The following is a 20,685-nucleotide window of genomic DNA, read 5'->3' on the forward strand; positions in this document are numbered from 1 at the left end:
TTCCCTGCTGCCTCCTCATCTAGGGGCATTCGTCTTCAGACCAATTTCAGCACTCTGTCCTGCGTGTCAGGGCCCCAGCTCTGTCCCTGGACCAGTTCCTTGCCTCCACGCCAGCCCCCAGATCTCAGGAGCAAAACATGAGGAATCAGGCAGGTCAGAAGCAAGTGGTACAATATAAAATTTATTATAAAACTTCAGCAAATATAAATATCCAGGTGCCCATTTGGAATGGAGCCGCATGGTAGGAAGGGCAACGCAGAGCAGCCCCAACACTGCGCAGGGGGCCGGGGGCCGGGGGCCCATGTGCGGCTTCATCCAGAAATTCTGGCCTTCTTTCTGAAGGGCTCTTATAAAACAATCAAAATTCACAGAAAAAAAAAATCGAAAATATCACAATACAAGGAAAGGACACGTGGGGTTCTGAGGGTCCCCACGTCCGCGGACGCCCGCCCGGGCAGGACAGCCAGCCCCTCATTGAGACAGCTGGGGTGCGGCGTAGCTGGTCACTCTCTGACTCTGGCATAACCTGTAATTCGGTCATTTCAGGGAAAAGCATAAGGGACGGGTTGAAATAGAAAGGCTCGCTCGTCAATCACAGAGATGGATAAGATGTAGGATATAAAGTTCTCTCCTCCAGCGCGTGAGTCTGAAAGGGCACCAAGCACCACAGCAGGATTTCGTGTTTCCCATTTCCAGAGGCAAAGTCTCTAGTTGAGACGTGGAGTCCGGAGCACCCGCCCGCACCCCAGCCCCCGCCACAGGGCAGGCTCCCCTTCCAGGGGCCACCGGCTCTTGTCCCCGCAGAGAGAAGCTGGGCTTCCGGTGCAGGAAGGGGGGCCCTGCGGAGGCTGGCCGGGAGCTGTCCCAGCCGCAGCTTCTCCCCAAGGAGGCTGGTTAGCTCCAAGCTGGGGCAGTGGCCTTGAGGTGGGGGGTGGGGGGGCGGGGAGGCTGGCGTACTGAGCGGCAGATTTTCTGGACTTATGCTTCCTTTCCGGGCCTTTCCTTCTTTCTCCAAAGCACCACAGTGTTTAGCGCTTAGCAAGCCTGGCTCCTTCTATGCTTCTGACTTGATTCTGCTGAAGCGTAGTGACGAGACCCTGGGTCTGCGGCGAGGGCCTCCTGCCCGCCTCCACTTCCCAGGACACGTGTGTGTGTGTGTGCCCTCAGACCCAGGAGGTGCACATGTGCGCACGCACACACCCACACACGCACGTGCACACACACGCTCTGTCCCATCAGAAGGCCAGACGCTGCCCTTCCTCCCCTAGGCTGCTTCCCGCGGCCGCGCTCCGATGTCCAGCGCACGGCTGACGCGGGCTGAGGCCCAGCACCCCGACTGCGGCCGGGCCTCACAGGTTGGAGCCGGAGCACGTCTTGCAGCAGCGCTCCCCATAAAACTGCTGACTGCACATCCCGTGCCGGGGCACCAGCGAGCACCAGGGGGAGTGGTCTCTGCAGACGCCGTCTGAAAAGCAGCAAGTGCCCCGTTAGCCAGGGTCCTGGGGCGGGGGTGGGGGCCAGCTCCGGGGCTGCGGAGGGCAGCCTGTCAGGGAAGGTGTGGTCCCGTGCGAGGGGCCGTTCCCACAAGCCCCTCCGTGGAGGGTCGCTCAGGACGGACATGTCCTCCCTGTTGGGTGGCACCCGCCCACTGAGCGACCCCGGGAACAACGGCCCGGCCACCTGCTGCGGAACTTCAGTTCGTTCCCTGGAAGAGCGAGACCCCAACGCCAGGACCTCTAACCCTGGACACCCCATGTCCTCTGGCCCACTAAGGAATTCTCCGGACATGTGACTTCCCCACCCCGAGATGCCAAGGCCAAGCCGAGGGGCTCCAGACACTCACCTTTCTTCTCTGCGATGGGGCAGAAGTGGGTGTTACAGGCCATGGAGGTGGTGGGCTTCTGGTGCACGAAACAGCCCAGGGCCGGCCGGCCCCCTGCCAGGCACTGCACGGCCCTGGTCTGCACGCCGCCCCCACAGCTGGCCGTGCACTGCGAGAAACAGAGGCAGAGCCATCATCCGGGGCCGCAGGGTCCCAGCGCGCCCTCTCCTCCGAACCTCCCCTCCGCCCAGACTCTACAGTGATTGCTGGGAAGATGACCAGACTCTGGATTCATCCCAGCTGTGGACAGAGGGGCCAGGTCTGGAGATGCAGCACGCTCGTGCGTGGTCCATGTCTGATGAACACAGGGGACCTAGAGCGTGTCTGCAGGTAGCAGGGTCATTCCCTGGACCTACCCAGACTCTGGGTCTGGCACTAGAAACAATGCCCTTTGTGGAAGGCCATCACCCAGGCACCCTTTCTGGGGCTCTTGCTGGGGAAAACGTCAACAAGCCAACTTCCACAGAGGCACGATAAAATGACGTCCCTTCTAGACCCCAAGTCCCCGGACTCCAGATGCTGCCTGGAAGTGAAAACACCAGAAGCGTGGGCTGGCTGGCATCCTCCCGCGGGCACACTCGGGAGCACATGCACCCTGGCACTCGAGGGCAACATGGCACGCAGGTGCCACACGACGAGGTTTTCGTCTGCCAGCTGTCGGGCTCACAGCCTCCAGACCTTGTGCACGGGTCCATATGAGCTCGACGGAGGGCAAGACACTGGGGGATGGGTGACCAGAGAGACGGAGGAACCCAAACCAGCAAGCACTGAATCTGTCCAGAGAGCAATCTGACGGCTAGACTGAACTATGGAAATTGTGCTCCAACAAGGCTCCTCATTCAAAAATATCAAGACTGTAGGCAATTAAGGAACACCTGCAAAAAGAGGAGGTCAGATCCCATTGCGGACATCTGGGGCGTGGTGGGGACGCTGAATCCAGGGAAACACAAGGGCAGATCTGTGCAGGACAGGCAGTTGCACGGCACAGGCTGCTTGCCAAAATGCACGAGACAGCACGCCACAACCCCATTCGAATAAGGGCACTCAGCAAGCTCCGGGGCTGAAGTCAGCTACAAGCGGGCAGCCAGTTGCCCTCCTGCTTCTTCCCAGGAACCCCTGCGAGCAGAGCCTTGAGAAGCAGTTTTCCAAACCCCTCAGGGACGGAGCCCTAGCAGAGCAGTTAAACATCTTTTGAGTTGGAGTCCAGGAAAGTCACAAGCTGAAGATATTGTTCTTTCTCCTCTCCTCTTTCGGTAGAGGATTTCTGGGTCCCCAGAGGTGAAGACGCAGGGCTCCAGCTCATAAGCCTGTGGGTCTGGAACAGTGCCAGGAGGCTTTTATTCCTTTTCTTTGAAACCCACTTCAGTTGGAGTCATCAGTGACTCAGGTTCAATATATGACTGTAGCAATCAGAAAAAAAAAGAAAGGTGTGGGCAGATTTGTGTCTGGCTCTGGAATTAGCAGGCTCATCCACAATGGAGCCAGACGTTCCCACTGCCTACTGCATCCGTCTGAACCTTCGGCAGCAGCACAGTTCTGGCTCTGCACTCTGCCCTCCGAGCCCCTCCCAGCTGCAGCCCAACCGAGACCTTGAGGAATGCCGGTTGCAGTGGCCTCGGGCTCACGGCTTCGCATGGGTCACATCTGCATCTCTACGTGTCCACAACCTCTCTGCTGATGGTGGCGCTCCCATCATTGGCAGCAGCGGGGGCAGAATTTCAGCCTTGCCAACGATGTGTCTCAACTGAAAAACCAGAGATCTAGCCATCATTTTGCACGACTTAAAGTCATGAGGAAGTGATCTGATTCTTTTTGTCACGGATTTATTTATTCACAACCGGAGTCACGCACCTCCCACGCACCAGGCACCGATCTGGATGCTGGAAACCGAGTGCTGAACACAAGAGTCGCCCATCCCTGGGATCTACCATCCCTCCTCAAACTGTGATCCTTCCCACTGTGTGCAGAGAGACTCCAGGATTTGGATCTGGAAGTCAAAGCTGATGGCGTCTTCCTCAACTTGACGGGGTTTAACGTGAGCATTTCAGGCTTCCTGCAGATGGCAGGATGCAGGCGGCCAGTGTACTGCAGGGACAGGGACCTGCCCTTGTCCACAGACCCACACACGGCGACGACAGCCACGGCTGTCCGTCCAGACCCCGCGGCTGCCGACGTGCAGGTGAGCCACCGGCCAGACCCACCCCACAACTGGAGCTTCGGCAGACTGGGCAGGACCTGAGAACCTGCATTTCTATACATGGTGCTTTAGCCACAGGCCGGGCACGCTCCCAGAACCACGGCTCTAGCTGACCAGAGCTGTATCAGCAAACGCCCAGTCCTCTCCTCTTTTTGTTTTCAGAGCCAGCTCGGCCACATCTAAGTCTGACGAGAGTGTGCACGGAGCCAGTGTGCCATCAGGGGAGCCAGACGTCTCATAAAGGGGCTGGGACTTCCTGCGTGTGGCCCGGGTGGTCACTGTCCGCTGGCAGCTGTGTGGACTGCTTCCCACCCCCCGACCCCAGCCCACCTGGCTTACTTTTGCCCGCCTCCCTGTGTCCCTGCTGCAGACCTGGGAGGACCCGTGACTCCGACTCTAGGGCGGCCTCTTCTTGCCTTCAGCCCTGGTAGGGCCGTCACCGGAGTCTGCGGCACTCGTGCACGTGTTTCTTCACGGTCTATGTCTCCTGATGCCAGACTCCCCAGGGGCAAAGACCCGGCCTGTGGGTGGGCAATTCTGGGTCTGTCCGCTGGTGGGGGGGGGGGCAGTGAGGCAAGGCCCCATGCAGGTGGGCACAGAATTCAAGACAGGAGCGTCACCCTCTGAAGACTGCCCCTGGACTGTTTCCTCCAAGGCCACCATCCTCTTCCAGGTCCTCGAACCCCTCTTTGCCTCTTGTCTATCAACTCCTCGTGCCTGCCTCCCTCATCCAAGGCCTGAGACCATGCAGAACTGAGCCAGGCCTCTTTGAGGGGGATCAGCTGTGGTCCAGGGGAAGGCCCTCCACCCCAAGGTCGGCAAATGGGGTCTTCTTGCCATTCCAGTGTTAAACAACCTTGTCGAATGTGACAACACCTCCTGGGAGCCCTCCGTGCTGACCCCGCTCAGAGAGGCCCCTGTGGGTGTGTTAGGTTCAGACGTCCTGGGGCTGTGAGCAGCGACCTCCTAAGTGCACATTTTCCAGAACACTGAAATCCTGAAAAACCTTCTCCTTCTGGATTCCTTCTGTTTCAGGAATGATCCTGTGTTCTCTGGGACATCCTACACCAGAGATGCTATAGACGGCCTGAAGAGACGAGCCGGGAACCCTGATCATCACTTAGTCATGATCAGACACCCAAAGAGGTGCATTTTTAAAACAACGTCTGCCTCTGGGTTTGCTTGCAATTACAGGGATGACTCTGTGTGTCACTGGCCCTGACAGCAAAAAGTAAGAAGCCTTGACATGCCTCGGCCCTGTAGCTCCTGGCTGATGCTCTGGCTGGCTTTATTCAAAGGGAAACTCCCCCCCCTCCACAGTCATGGGGCCCACAAGTGCCAAGGGCTTCTTCTAGGGGGGCTGAGCTCCCACACTCAGAAGCAGCTGGTAAGCAAATCCACTCTCATTCCGGAGAGTCAGAGGTCTCACAGCTTCCTTCTCCACTGTGATGATCTCCGTCCCCTCCTGGGAGACCCATGAATGCTTCTCCCTTCATTTGTCTCCTTCCTGGGCCCAGGGGGTGGGGTGCTGCCGCTGCCTCCCCACGTCTGTAGCCGCTGCCCACCAGAGCGCTCCCCACTGTCCCGGAGACCAAGGTCTCCCTAGGTCAGGATGAGCGCGTACAGCCCTCGAGGCCTCATCATGACCACCCCTGCTCTAAATAAACATCAGCACAGCTGGGAGTTTAGTTTGGCTTCCAAACAGAAACCCCCTCCGACTCAGGTGGCAAGTGCTGTGACCTTATCCAGCAACGACACGAGATGATTCTGGTCTCCTTGAGTGCCACCCCAACTGCAAGATGGAGACGCACGTCAGCAGCACATTCTCAGAGGGGGACGGGCACCTGAAGGTGTGCAGAAGGGTGCAAGGAGCCTGTGCATTCTGTGTTGCTTGTGCGTGCACGCCCGGGTGTGTGTGGCCGTGCCTGTGCATGCCTGTGAGTGTGCATGCCTGTGTGCACGTCCGTATGCGCATGCCCGTGTGCATGCGTGCCTGTGTGGGTGCGTGCCCATGTGTGTGCCTGCCTATTGTTTGTGTACATGTGTACGTCCGTGTACGTGTGTGTTTGAGATAGCCTCGTACGACTGTGGCCATTGCTGCCATATCGATCGTCAGTGACACAGCTCCTTGCCCCTCCGAGCCCCTGGATCTCCAGGTCAAGGGTGCACGATCCTGGGGAAGAACCCCCAGAATAAGCCAGAGTCCCCGCACTCCTGCAGCGAGGACACACTCCCATCTCCGTCACGTAGAATCAGACGGTCCAACAGGTGTTCTCATGGAAGCCATTCTCAGGACAAATTAGCACATGAACCACCTGACACGAAGCCCAGGGGACTGACATGATCTAAGTCAGACCCACGCGGCAACCCACCGTGACACGTGATGACAAGCACAGCCGTCTAAATCAGAGAAACCCTAAAGATCCCATGACAGGAACCACCATCTTCTGACTGTGACAGGAATAAACCTGTCTTGGGGCAGAGGTCAGGTGGCCACCGTCCGTCCATCACGGCCTGACAATGTCGCACAGTTCGGTGCACAGTCTCGAGTACCGGCGCTTAGAGCACCCATGACCCTTTGGTTATTACCCCCAAACCGATGAGTCACACTGGATGAATACTTCAGGCGGCTTACGATAAAAATGATTTCTGAGACAAACACACATTGAATATTTCAGACCAGAGAAAACTATGCAAGATGTATTTTAGGCTTGGGGTTAAATGAAATGATGATAAATCTCTGTTTTTCTGAATTTTCCCAAGGTCTCAGATGAAGCCCAGTGGGCTGACCACCGGCCCAGTCAGGGGTCGGGAGGTGCCTCGGCTCCGGGAGTCTCCGTGTAACGATCTCGGGGCTACTTAATGTGCCTTTGATCCACGCTTCCCGAGCGACAGGGAAAGCGCAGCCTCCACCCCAGCGAAAACGTGACCCGACCTCCTCACTCGTCTCTTGCTTCGTCTCACAGCAAAGACTGTGAGTGCACAAGAAAACAAAAGGGGTTTCCCACTTGGGAAAATGCAGTCTTTGATACAATTTGTCTGCTTAAAATAGAAAATGCCTGAGAAGGCTACAGCTCATACGCCCCCTGCTTCGATCATTAAAGTTGAACAATTTCTTTTTTTTCTTGTGTTATGTGAGTCACATACAGTACATCATTACCTTCTGATGTCCTGTTCCATGAGTCATTGTTTGCGTGTAAGACCCAGGGTTCACTACAACGCACGACTCCCTTAATACCCGTTTCTCATTTAAACAGTTCCAGGAGATGGGCTCCTGTGTTTCTAATGCGCGCGTCCCGTGGGGTTGGACGAGCTGCAGAACCAGAAGGGGGGCCGCGGCAGCACCTAGAGCCTGGCCGCCACCACAGTCCCGTGTTCTCCCTCCCTGTCTCCTCTACCTTCATCTTTCACAAAGAGGGAGTCCGAGACCGGCCGCCATGTGTACACGAGAAAGAGGTCCTTTCCGTGGTTCTGCTCCCCTGGCCAGACCAACAGAGCAGAGAGTCAGAAAACATCCCCCACCCCTGCTCATGGGGCCGGACTGAGGGGAGCCCCTGTCTGTCCTGGGCAGACTGCAGAGACCAGACTCCTTGGGGTCTGGCCAGTGAGAACGGCTCAGGATGTCTGAGCCCCATGCAGCCCTCCGGCCGGGGCCTGGGCGTGCCCCGGGTCAACAGAAAGAGCAGCAGGACACAAGAACAGCACCGGGACCGGGGAGGGCAGGATTCAGGGCGCGTGGCCAGAGGAGTAGAACCGGGCGGGGAGGGGAGCCAGGCTCCAGGATGAGGACCACCAGGAACCCAAAGCGGGGAGATGGGGCGAGGTAAGAGATGGTTAACAAAGCTAACGGAATTCTTCCTTCGAATGGAAGGCGGTGTGGACAGAGGAGGGGTTGGGGCCATGGAAGAGCCCGGGCGGGCCTGGGCTGTCAGTGGTGCTCTGTCCCCTCCCCATGCGCACAGCCTCGGGGGTGCTGGGGTAGAATGCGCAGTCACCGACTTGTTCCACACCCTGTACTTCTTCCCTGTTCACACGCATCCCTGCGGGTGGCTTCCCAGCTTTTACAGAAAACAAGACACGTTTTCCCACACTTCATTGGGAACACGGCACACGGGCCCTGGACACCAGCCTTGGAGAGCTGCACCCACACCCAGAAACACGGGCCCTGCACCCACTCCGGAGAGAAGGGTCAGGGCCCGGCTCGGTGGGTTTGCGGGGTACACCCTCGCAGGAAGTTCCCCACCTAAAGCAGCAGCCAGCTCCCAGGGCAGAAGGCTCCGCCCGCCACTGTGCGGAAACTGAGTGCCACCGTACCTGAGACCAGGGTGCAGCAAACCAGCCGGCTGGAGGGGGGCCAGCCGCGGCGGGCAAGGGGTGCCGGGGGCAGGGAAACAGGGCGCAGGCCCGCTCCAGCTCCATGCCGGGCCGCGGCAGGTGCAAGCACTTCTTGGAGGCCAGCTCTCGGTATTTCCCAGAGACGTGCTTTTCAGCACACCTTAAGAATCTTTTCTGTGTTCCTCTTTCACAGGTAACCGAGCACTACAGATGAAAACAAAAGACGTGAGTGAAAAATATGTCTTTGCTGGTGGCTGTGTCTTTTACATCATCCGCGAGTCAACGTCTGCTTGAACGCTAACGGAAGTGCAAAAATTCAATGACATTGACTCGGCATCCCATTTTCTAAAGGCATTATGTATCTATCTTTTAAAAGTGGTATCTTGGGCGCCTGGGTGGCTCAGTGGGTTAAGCCGCTGCCTTCGGCTCAGGCCATGATCTCAGGGTCCTGGGATCGAGTCCCGCATCCGGCTCTCTGCTCAGCAGGGAGCCTGCTTCCCTCTCTCTCTCTCTCTGCCTGCCTTTCTGTCTACTTATGATCTCTCTCTGTCAAATAGATAAATAAAATCTTTAAAAGCGGTATCTTAAGGTGCAGCTTTGGGGGCCTTAGGAGGGGCAGAGCAAGCAAAAACCAGGAAGGGTGTAGTTCTGAAATGTGACGGAGAAGTGAAAATGCTGTGTGGCTGCTCCTGCTGGAAAGTGCAAAAATCTAATACACGAGCAGGAGACCAGACCCCTGGGCACCCCCGGAGCTGCACCACCCAGCTGTGGCACGATGCTGGCCCCCAGAGCAGGGGCAGGCAGAGGACACCCAGGGCTCACAGTCCTCCCTCGGAGCGCCGAGCCAAGGCGACAGGCATGCTTGGGGCACAAATCCATTCCTTCCCCACCGGGGAGTGCTCAGAGCTGGGACTGTGGCTCATGCGGCCCCCAGTAAACCGAGGACTGTGAGCAGGGCCGTGGAGGCCCCCAGAGCACACAGGCGGGCAATGTGCACTTCGGCACCACGAGGCCGGGCCCTGAGGGTCTCGGGAGAGAGGTCCTGGCTTCAGGCACTGCTGCCTCGAGCTCATGGCGTGGGCAATGCTGAGCCCCGTGTTTGAGTACATCTGGCTCGGTGTCTGCAGATTCTGCACACGGGGACCCCGGGGCGACATCTGCCCAGGTTCCAGCCTCACGTCCTGGTGCGCGGCTTCCAGGTGCTTGGAGCATCTCATGCCCCACGGAGGAGAGGGCGTAGGAGGCTCCCCTCTGGGGGTGCCGGGAGGAGCTCTGGCGCTTGCTCATGCGTGAGATATTCAGGGTGACCACCTTCCACCGGGAGGCTACCCACAGACTGTACAGCGCGGTGGCTTCCTCCCTATGGGCTCGGACCCCTGTCAGCGTGACGGCTGTCCCCCGCTCGTCCTGGCCTCAACACCGAGTGCGCGCTGGCCTTGTGGACGCTGCTGGGTGACGTGCTTGCAGGACACGGCTGGAAAGCCCGAGCACGCCCAGCAGAGCGCTGTGAAGGGCCGAAGCCCAGAAGAGTGGCCTGAGCCCGGGAACCAGACTCGGAGGAGGAAGGCGTGGAGGGAGAAGAGAGGGAAGCAGAGAGCCCAGGTGGGGGGAGGCGGACCCGGGGCGAGAGCTGGTGACAAGGTTCCGTCTGGATACACGTTCCCCGGGCCCCGAGCACCCACCCGCAACCAGGACCGGGGGCGCCACCCGGGCCCCGAGCACCCACCTGCGACCAGGCAGACACCAGCCATTGCAGCTTCTTCTGCTTGTGACAGCGCTTGAGCAGACAGACCTCGTGAGTCCTGGGCTTGGGCTCCGCGCCGCAGGCGGCGTCCGGCAACAGCGGCGCCCTGGCAGAAGGGCTAGTGCTCTTACAGGCCACGGACCTCTTCCGCCATCCCTTCCCGCAGGTTTGAGAGCACTGCCCAGGAAGAAAGGGGCAGAAACCCGCAAGGAGTCCGTCAGACCTAGCCAGGGGTTGGGGGGAGTCCCCGCAGGTCCTGCAAGGATCCGAGAACCCTGCTCCGCCACCCGCCAGAGGGGGCCCCGTGGTATGCCCCATGCGACCCCATCCCACTTACCTCTGCCCAGGGCCCGGTGCTCCAGGCGGGCGGGCAGCTCTGAGAGTGGCAGGCCTGTCGGCCGGAGGGCACGGGCTGCGGACACAGGCTGGCCGCCACCCGCTCCGACACGTAGTTGGCCCGTCGTGTGCACTGGACGGGCCGGCTCCGAGCGCCCCCACCGCATGTCCGGCTGCAGGAGCTCCAGTTCCCCACCGACCAACTGGGAGGAGACAAAGACACCTCAGGGAGGGGCACCCCCTCTCCCGGAGACACAGCCGGCTCACCTCACCAACAGCCCACGGGCACGGGGTTATTTCCAGTCGCTCTCCAAGCCTGCCCGGTCCCGTGGCTCCTCACCTCCTTGATGAGCTGCCCTGTGCTCATTCTCCCCTCCCCTGCTTTATCCAGCTGCACTTGGAAGTGACTCCCCTCAACACAGGGACCTGTTCTCCCCTCTGGCTTGTTTCTAGGTGGGAAATTTTACACACGTGCAAAAGGAAGGCCCCGTGCGTCCCCAACCCTGCAGCACGTGAAGAAAATTCCAGACATGTACGTGTTCCAGCGCACATCTCCGGAGGGTGAGGCTTCTCTGGTTTTTAAAACAACCATAATACCATCGTGATACCTAAAAAAAAATAAACCATGATCCCTTAATGTCCTAGTACTCGTATTATTATTGTTCTATTCATAGATTTCATATTATATCCCTTCACAGCATACTTCTCAATATCGTATTTTTTTTTATTTTATTTATTTGACAGAGAGAAATCACAACTAGGCAGAGAGGCAGGCAGAGAGAGAGAAGGAAGCAGGCTCCCCTCGGAGCAGAGAGCCCGATGTGGGGCTCTATCCCAGGACCCTGGGATCATGACCTGAGCCGAAGGCAGAGGCTTTAACCCACTGAGCCACCCAGGCGCCCCTCCTCAATATCGTATTATTCACGACTACCACAATGCTCAGTGCTTCGTCCCCACCTGGGTCGTGAACGTCCTGACGGGAGTTCGTCTGCTGGTTGGGAGCCCAGAATCCACAGAGTCCACTGTTCATGACCCTTAGCGGGTCTTTCTTCTCTTTACTCTATAGGTTCTTTCTTTATCTGTTTTTCTCCTCCATTTATTGGCTCCAGAAATGACACTGCGCACCGTGCTGAGTCTCCATAGCCCTTTCTGATGGTCACAGGAGCTGCCCAGTTGCATCTCTGTGGTTTCGCTTCGCCTCTGTCCTCCGCACGTCCTATAACTTGGCAGCTGGCTCCAGGGGCTGGGTCACAGTTAGTTTCTATTATTTACATATATATTTCTTGTAGGATGACCTCAGCTGTGATAACTTCCAACCAGAGGCCCGCAACGTCTGGTTGTCCGACTTTGAATTTATTAGAAGTTAGAGAGGATATTCTCTCTCAAAGCGAAGTTTTTTTCCTTCTTTTCTGAGTATGAAAGTATTTTTTCTTGACACGCATGTCAGCAAAGGATGTGGAGGGATGGACCCATCCAGGCTCAGCCAGAGGCATCACCATTGGGTGTCAGATAAGCCTGAGACAGTCTACAAAGCACCTGCTGGGTTTGCACAAACCCACCGCAGGAGGCCCTAAGGCACACACTCTCGGGCGTGAGGTCATCAGAGGCAGGAGGGGCAGAGTCGAAATGCGGCCCAGGCACAAGGGTTCTTGTGGTGAGAAGACCTTGGGCTCCTCCCAGTCTCCAAGAGGATGTGTCAGTTCTCACTCTTACCTGTCTTCCCATTCAGGCCGTTCAAGCGAAAACTGGAAATCCTGCAGGTAACATTGGGCCCCAAGGGGCTCCACAGTGCTGGTTGTGGAAAATCTGCCGTGAACGCCAAGGAGCAGCACGGTCTTTAGTCTCAGGCGGTGCGGCGAGCCCATCCCGCAGTGAGGGGCACAGAGGGCCTGTCACGCTTCCCCGGTGCACATTCCTGGCCCGCGCCACGGGTCGTGATGAGGGACATCCTAGGACAGCCACACCCGGGAAACTACCTGTGAGCCTGTTCCCAGCTGGACCCACAAAGGGCTTCTGTCTGCCTAGCAGCCATCCCTGAGTGATTTTCTCCCAAATCTTGGAAGTAAAACAGGGGATCTGGGAAGGTGCCCTGCTTTGTCCTTTGGCTTTGTGACCCTCCCTCCCACACGCATGCTGTCCCCTGATAGTCACACTCCGGTCAAGCAGCAGCAGGGAAGGCCTCGTGGAGAGTTCACCAGACGCCTCTCAGAAGCATCCCATGCCAGTGAGAGAGGGTCCGTGAGGACCGAAGCAGGGGACCCGACTTATGCAGAGAGGGACACAGAGCGGAAGGCGGAGAAGGCCCAGAGGACTGCTGGACGGTGCCTCACCTCCGCTTCTGCTGGGAGTCTCTCTGAGCACGTGTGTACACTGTTTGAAACAGAGGTGAGGGCGGGCAGTATATGCAACTCCTGAATTCGGGGTTTTAAGATTTGGGTGTGGGGCCTGCTTAAAATAGAAAAACCAACAAAACTAAACACATCTGAGAAACTATCAGAGCCAAGACGAGCCCAAGAAGACACAAGCAGATATGAGCGTCTTAGGTAGGTTCCTGAAACGGAGAAAGAACATTATGTAAAAACTAAGAAAACCGGAATAACCTGTGAACTTTAGTTTATAACGTATCAACACTGGTTTGTTAATTCTAACAAATTCCACTGTGCTCATGCAAGATGCTAATGATGCGTCAACTCGGTGTGGGGGGGAGGGCGTTGGGACTAAGTGATACGGGACTGTCTGCTCAGTTTTTCCAGAAACCTGAAACTCTCCTAATAAATTAAGTCTATTAATTATTTCACGAGTTAATTATATTTCTGTACTCAAGCAATAAAGAGAAGGTAAAAAAAAATCAATGTCTAAAACACGCATTTTGCTTACACAGCAAAGCCTTCGTAAGTGTATTTTCCGAGTCTGTGTGGACTGAGGTAGGGGTCGGAGTACCTGTGACTAAGGCAGAGCCGGGAGCACCCGGGGGCTGAGGTTCGGGGATGCATGCAGACGGGAACGAGAGCTCCATGCCCTGGGGGCCCCCGAGAACCATGACGCTGCCCCGGTCTGGGTATGCCGTGCCGGCCGCAGGTCTGACCAGAGCGCCCGCATGTTCCCTCATGCTCTCAGAGGGGCCGGGACTCAAGCCACTGCAGAGCCAATACCTGGCCTCACGTGAAATCTGGGACCAGCGCGGTGATGAGAGCAGGGCGGGGGCTGGCAGCGATGGAGGGGCCGTCCCCGCTCTGTGTCCCCGTGCTGTGTCCCCACCTGGTGCCGGGAGCTGCCTTAGGCTCCACGGCTGTCCTGACGCTGCTCCGGGGAGCCTTGGCCTGCAGCACGCCGAGGTTCCTCCTGGACGCATAGGACTGTGCCTCTAAGAAAACTATAAAAACGGTGACGCCAAGTGTTAGCCACCTAAAAAGGAACTGCTGGCTTTGTAGGAACTGATCTAGATCAGCTGTGAAACGGTTTCACTCTTCAGAGTCGAGGAGGTCAGTGATTTCTCGTTCACGGTCAGCCACGGACGTGACGCACCCTCGTAGGCACGGTCCGTCCCAGCCTCGTGGCTGCGATGGTTCGGCCTCGGAGGCCTCTGGGCGGCTCTTCCATTGTTTGCCCCATTTCTTGCGTTTGCTCTCCCAACCCCGCAGCCTTATAAATTCTAATTGGTGTGTCCACACTGCGCTTGCAAAGACATCTTGGCTGCTCTCGGGCGTTTCACAGCAGCTCGTGAAGTCTTCTGTCTCCACCATCTCTCCACCAGCTGTTCCAGCTGGGTTGGTCCGCGCTCTGCCTTCTCTTAGCTGCACGTTACTAAGAAATCCTCCCGAGTGAAGATCATCCACACGGCGTCTGGAAACGCCAACTCTCTTTCGTTTCACAGGCAGAACTCTGGGAAACGTCTTGATTTCAGCTCAGGAAAGAGTCAAACTCCCAGAGGCTTTGGGCTGGTGTCTGAGGGTTCCCGGAGCAGAAGCCAGACGTGCCTGTTCGCTCTCCGGCGGCGAAACTCGCCCCACTGGGGTCTGTCTCCCTGCTGTCCACCAACTAGAAGGAACCAGGTAGCTGCCATCACCCGAGTCGGCCGGGCTTCCTGGGCAGGACCTGGAGGACTTGTAGGTTCCCGTCAAGGGCTCCCTGGCCCGACACTCCCTGCCCCGTCTCCCGGTGCTGCAGGAGGAAGTGGGGGACTTATGGCTGGGTTTCCTGCAAGCCCCGCGTTCAGTCGTCAGGGTCTGCTGTCACCGGTCATCGCTGTTTCTCAATGACATGACTTTCGCTTCTCCACTAGGAAAATAATTGTAACATTTGGTTTTGATTATTTAAGGTTTCCTCTGAAAAGGCAGACCCCCAACAATTTGAAGCAGCACCCGGGCAGCCCTGGGTCACGGCTGCCGCTCTGACGCCACGGCCACTGCGGCAGGGACCAGGACTGCTGCTGAATTACGGCTGAGCCCCACCCGGGGCCGCCCAGGGGCTCTTGCAGACGGAGAGACCAGAAGTCTCGCAGACAGCATGTAACTGCTGGCTTCATTTTAGAACTTAGTTCTTATTTCTTTTTTTCTGTTTACTCTCTGAAATTTCAAGACCCAGCACTCTGCCGTTCCATTTTCAGGGAGAACTCTTGACCTTCTAGATAGCAGTCTGTCGGAAAGGGGAACACACGGGACAGCGGCCAGCAGCACCTGCCGGACGGCTATGGTAAATGTGAGGCACCCCCGACCGGACTTAGCTGCAGCTGGGTGGGCCGTGAGCATGGGACACGGCAAAGGTCAGCATGGAAATTCAGCTGTGACCACGGGGCGGCCACCCCGCTCAGGCTGGCTCGGGCTCACGGCAGTGCACCGGCCACGTTCCAGCAGGCCCCTCTGAGCGCAGCCGGCCGCTCTGACCTTCCCATAGCTCTGCCATGACCTCTGCTGCGTAAGCGTGGGCACCCCCAAGCTCAGCCCTCGGGGCTCAGGGGTGAGGCGGCTTCTGCTGGGGTCTGACGAGATGGGGACTGTGTGACTCGGGGGCAGAGATGGGCGTGTCTTCATGTGCAGGGAATTCAAGGCCTTCCCCACTTTTCTCCTAAAATGACGTTTCAAAGACGACAATGTGCATCTGACCATACACAGAGGCTGGCTTGAAAAACCTGCGTTTTCCATGGGAAAGACATCAGCCACAAGTTAGAGAGCCCAGCCTGCAGGATGCCACGGGCCCCGAGTACACCTGCCCTGTCTGCTGCTCTGGGGATCTGTTACAGTCTGTGCCAAGCCGTTTCAACAGAATGCAGTGGCGTCTGCTACTCTCTGACAGGATCAGAACCAGCATCTGATGATCTTGGTGCCCAAATGCGTAAGTGAACGGCGTCGCTGTAGCCAGGGTTGCCGGACAGACAGCTTGTGTTCTGCTCACACTCCAGTGTCCGGAGCAATGCACCTGTCCCCATTGCATCCAGACTGGCGGAGTGAGTCCATCAGAAATGACAGCAGCAGGCCCAACACGCATCACTCCTCTCTGCTACCATCAGTCTCTGTGCAGCAGGTCCTGGACGCAGTCTTCCAGGGGCAGCCCTGGGACTGGCCCCGCATTTCATCCCAGAACAGGAAGCCCATGACTAAGCTGGCTGGCAAGGACAGAAGCCAGACCTATGCCACCAGGAGGCCTGAACAGAGATCGTGGGCCCCTGCCACGGGGGCCAGGATGCATGCGACTTGACAACTACTCCACTGTGTTCAGCCTCAAAAGTCAAGCCACTCCGCCCTGCCTGTGACCGTGATGGAAAGATCCGTAATGCGCCAGACCCCAGCCACGAACCGTGTTCATCCCCACGCATGCTCGCAGCTTCTTGGCGCAATCCCACAAAGCCACGTCAAAGGACATCGAAAGCTCCCTCGAGACGGGGCGCTGCAAGTGTATTGTGGACTGTGCAGAGCCAAGGGTATGTGAGTTTTTATTATTCGGGGGCCAACATGCAACTTGAACCAGGCTTCCCGGTCTCACCATCCCATCATCAGAAGTTGCCTTGAGAAGAACCCATAGATCTGCAGGGCTTTCGTGTACATGCAGAAAATCAGAGGGACACACAGGCCAGAGACAGGGGCCGCCCCCTGGACAGACTTCCGAATTCTGTTCCAGCAAAAATCCTTCATCTGGAGGTGTTCTCCCCGCAGACCATGGAACGTGTGTGCATTCTGTCAACTCAGGTGCAAGACTTCGGATCGTAAAAGGTCAGAGGGCGATGGTTAGGTTTCCGATGACGATGAAGGGCTCACTGAGCCGCCGCTCCTCCATCCGGTTTCCACGGCAGACGGGGAAGAAGAGGCTGAGCACTGGAGCCGGGGAGGACCTGGCAGCCGCAGGTCTGGGGAGCCTGAGCCCCAAGGAGCAAGGGCAGCCGCCGAGGCATCTGCAAAGGCAACAGGGCGGGATGGGCCCCTGGGCTGCTCTCTGCTCAGAGCAAGAGCATCCTCTCCACCTCAGGTTTCTTCCTGGGGGCCTCCCTCCTGATCTCCTCCGCACCCATTCAGCAACCAGCGGCCTCAATGACAAGCACTTTGGCACGGAGAGGCATGTCGGGTGGTTGGTAACTACGGACAGCAGACAGACCAGCAGTCGACACCAGACGGTACACCGACAGAACAGGGGGTCCTCCCTCCACTTGAGTGGGTCCGACATCCCGACTTCTCGCGCCCGGAGTGTGAGCGAAGGGGCTGACAGGACCTTGGACAGTGGCCCAGCCTGAGCTAAGACAGAGGGTCCCAAACCTCTGCCGCCTGGTGAGGTTCTCCAACACCTCTGTGCTCCTGGTCTCTCCTCTGTTCCATAGGAACCACAAATCAGGGGTGGGAGCCAGGAATGTGGATTGTTACCAAGCCCTTCCTTCCCTAACCTGGTGGCCAGCGGGGTGAGAAACACGAGTCTAAGAAATGCACCCCCCGCTCTTCTTCAGGACAGTTCAGGGCACTGGCTCCAGAGTTCAACACTGCCTCCCTGCATTCCTGGGGAACTCATGTCATTGCTTCACTATTAAGAGATTTAGGATGTGCCCACAGAACCCAGGGCTGAGGAGCCTGGTGAATGGATTCTTTGCAAGTACTTTCAGTCCCTAACGCTGACGAGTTAGAAGAGCTGCCCAGGTTCCCCTGGGGACCAGTGCCCTGACTCGGTGGAGGGCTCCTGGTTTGTCAGATGGGGCCCTAAAGCAGGATCCAGCCCCAGACCCATGGCTGGGCTGCTGGGGGTCAATGTCATACCAGTTTAGGCTCCTTCCCCAAGGAAGACCATCCCAGAGCCAATACATGAGGAGCTGGGATGGACGGCTTCCGACCCTGAGATGAAGAGCTCTGAGAAGTGAAGGAACGGAGCCCAGTCCCGCTCCCCTGCCGGGCTCCCAGACAACCCACCCGGAGGGGTGAGGACCCATTCCTGTCCTAGCACAGCTCTGTGATGCACGGTCTGGCAAACGCACATTTTGCTTGGACATGGCAGGCTGTGATAATGGATATACTCCTAACTGGGGACCCCAGCTGGTTCTCTGCTGGGCAGGGCCAATGTAATCTCCTACATCACACGCCTTGGGTCTGCCGTCTGGAGGACAAAGCGGCTGGATACTCCAGGGTGAGTCTCTGTCCCGGGGCTCTCTCCATCGGCTCTACTCTTCTCTGGACACCAGACATGCTGTCTGCACAGGCTCCTTGCCGCCTCCCAGCCACTGCCAACCGCAGGAAATCTCCCTCCTCTACCTGCTCTGAACAGACCCGTCAGACTCAACAGGCCTTTCTGTTCTCCTGGCGGAAGAACCGGGCCCCTGCCCACACCAAGCTGCGTGCCGGCCGAGCCTGTGCCCCGAGTTGTCGGCATCCTTCTGCTCCCGCCCGGTGACACAGAAGTGCATGTGGGACGAGCCGCACCTGCAAACGTGGTCTGCTGCTGTCGGCAGAGCTTGTTATCGGAATCAAGAAATGCCATTAAATTTGGTATAGCTCAGTGAAACATGAATGCGGAAACTGAGAAGCTTGTTTCTAAGAAAACTGAGTAGAACGTCTGGAATGACTCGGTAGAGACCAGTCATTAAACAGAGCTTAGCCAAGCCTGAGGACAAAGTGAAATACGGAGAAAATAAAAAATGTAAAATGATTCTGCACTCGGATGAGGGGGATACGTTTCACTCGTCTCTTAAAAACAAACCCAAACTGGACAGTATCAGTAACAGGCACGTGATTGTGAATAATCAACTTGGACCTTCCCTAGGCAGTCCTCCTCCTAGGAATCCTTCGGCCATAAGTAAAAGAATCCAAAGATGGATGCATGTTTTTATAGCTTAAGTGCAAATAAAGGTTCAGTGTGTGTGTGTGTGTGTGTGTGTGTGTGTGTGTGTGTGTGTGTGTTTAAGTGATTTTTCCCTGGCTCTACCCTATTCAGCAGTGGACAGATAAAAGCTCCTCTTGTGTCTGTGAGAGCCCCTGAATCCTGCTAGGGAGCTCCTCACCCACACAAAGCCCTGCTCACAGAGCACCCCTCCGGGGACAAGAGATAGGAACCCAGAGCCAGCCATGCTACCTCGGCCCTTGCTGTCCTGTGTGCAGGGCACCCCTTCTGGCTTCTTCCTCCCAGACCCTTCCCTGTCTCACTGGATCTGCTTCTGATTGCCCAGCAAAGCTGCAGCTCCGGTCCACGTGGCTGAATCCAGGTTTGTGCCAGTTTATTTTATGTGCCACGAGGCTGGGCTGCTTGGCCTGCAGGATCTGGGCCACGCAGCCCAGATATTTGGTCAAATGCTATTCTAGATGACTCTGTGAAGATGTGTTTTAGATGATGTCGACACTAAAGTCAGTAGACTTTTAATCAGGAGCAGATTGTCCTCCACAGTGTGGGTGGGCCTCGTCCCATCAGTTAAGGACACGCACATTTATCTTGTTATGTTACCTGTAAGTGATTCTCGGACGTAAGTGAAAGTAATGGGATAAAGGGATCATGATACTGAAAGTATGCCATTTTAGGATATCCACGGTTATGAGAATTATTGAGATAGTTCAGAATTACTTTCTAAAAACAGGGGTGGGGTGGGGATGAAGGAATATGGAAAAAAGTGTCCCCAAGGAAAGGTAACTGAATACACTTATTCATAATCTAAAGAACGAAAGTGGACGCTACCTCAATTACATAAACTAAACTAGAGACGGCCCTGGACAGGTCCTCGTCTCAGCTGAGAACAGAACAAAAGTTCAGACCTCTGATGGAAGACTGCGGCCATCAGGAGCCACAGGGTGAAGGTGGATAAGGGGCGAGAAGCTATTGCGAGTCCCTTCCCCAAACCCTCTCTTTCAGAGAGAGAGAGAGAGGTAGATCCTCACAGAAGTCCTGAGAGTCACCGCCAACACCCACTGAGTCACGGGGAGGAGGACCGTGGGGCCCATAAGCTGCTCTTGGAAAACCCCAAAGGGAGGTGGTTTGTCTCCCATCTTTCTCAGAGAATGCATGCGCGAGGCCACCCACCACGCTTAGACGTGTGGGCCGCTGGCTGGGACGTTACACAAGTTAGGCAAAAGCCAGCTGTATGACTATAAGCCTGCCTGTTTATTGACCCTAAATCTAATTTACTTCTTTCTTCAGGGAAACTTTCTTATCCTGAAGATACGCCACTTTCCTAATTGAGGGAGGAGAATAAAACATGTCATCCAAATTGCTGAGAAGACAGATGTACGAATACATCAGTCATCCAAATCCCCCTACGGGACGCCTGCATACTGACGGGAGGAGGACTGTGGGCCTTGGCCGGTTCAGGGGTGGCATTTTCTATCAAGATGCTGGTTTGGCTGGGAAGACGGGATCTGGCCCAGCAGCTGGCAGACAACAGGCCAGAGGGCCAGGTGGCGAATGTTCTCGGTTTGTGGGCCACGGGGTCCCCACTGTCACAGTTCAAGCGAGCCACGGCAGGGAGACAGCAGCCAGACGCCCGGGAAGTACGTGGGCGTGCCCGTGGCTCCCGCCAGGCCTCACTGACGGTCATCAGACGGCCGGCGGCACTGGGCCGGCGGGCCCGAGTTTGCAGAGCCCGGGCTTAAATTCAATTAGAAATACCAAGATTGAACCCGTGTGCAGACCCAGGAAGCAGCGGGCATTTTTATGGTAGCCAGGATGCTCTTAGAAGGCGGATGCCTTGGCGGATGCTCTGAGGGCGGCCAGAGCAGATGACGGGCACACATGGCCCCC

The 20,685-nt window shown here is 56.8% G+C and overlaps 1 protein-coding gene across 1 annotated transcript in view; it reads right to left on the reverse strand.

Moving 5' to 3' along the window:
- Positions 1-282: 282 nt before the first annotated feature.
- Positions 283-20,685, reverse strand: part of ADAMTS16 (ADAM metallopeptidase with thrombospondin type 1 motif 16) — a 156,016-nt gene continuing 135,613 nt past the window's right edge. Inside the window, exons 19-23 of the mRNA XM_046001179.1 lie at positions 10,496-10,697; positions 10,141-10,335; positions 8,394-8,618; positions 1,844-1,991; positions 283-1,465 (exon numbers count right to left, since the gene is read on the reverse strand). Of these exons, the coding sequence (XP_045857135.1) occupies positions 1,350-1,465; positions 1,844-1,991; positions 8,394-8,618; positions 10,141-10,335; positions 10,496-10,697 (886 nt within the window). The 3' untranslated portion in view covers positions 283-1,349. The remainder of the gene's footprint in view (positions 1,466-1,843; positions 1,992-8,393; positions 8,619-10,140; positions 10,336-10,495; positions 10,698-20,685) is intronic.

The sequence above is a fragment of the Meles meles genome, chromosome 3 (assembly GCF_922984935.1).
Source record: "Meles meles chromosome 3, mMelMel3.1 paternal haplotype, whole genome shotgun sequence".
In the NCBI taxonomy this organism is placed as follows: domain Eukaryota; kingdom Metazoa; phylum Chordata; class Mammalia; order Carnivora; family Mustelidae; genus Meles; species Meles meles.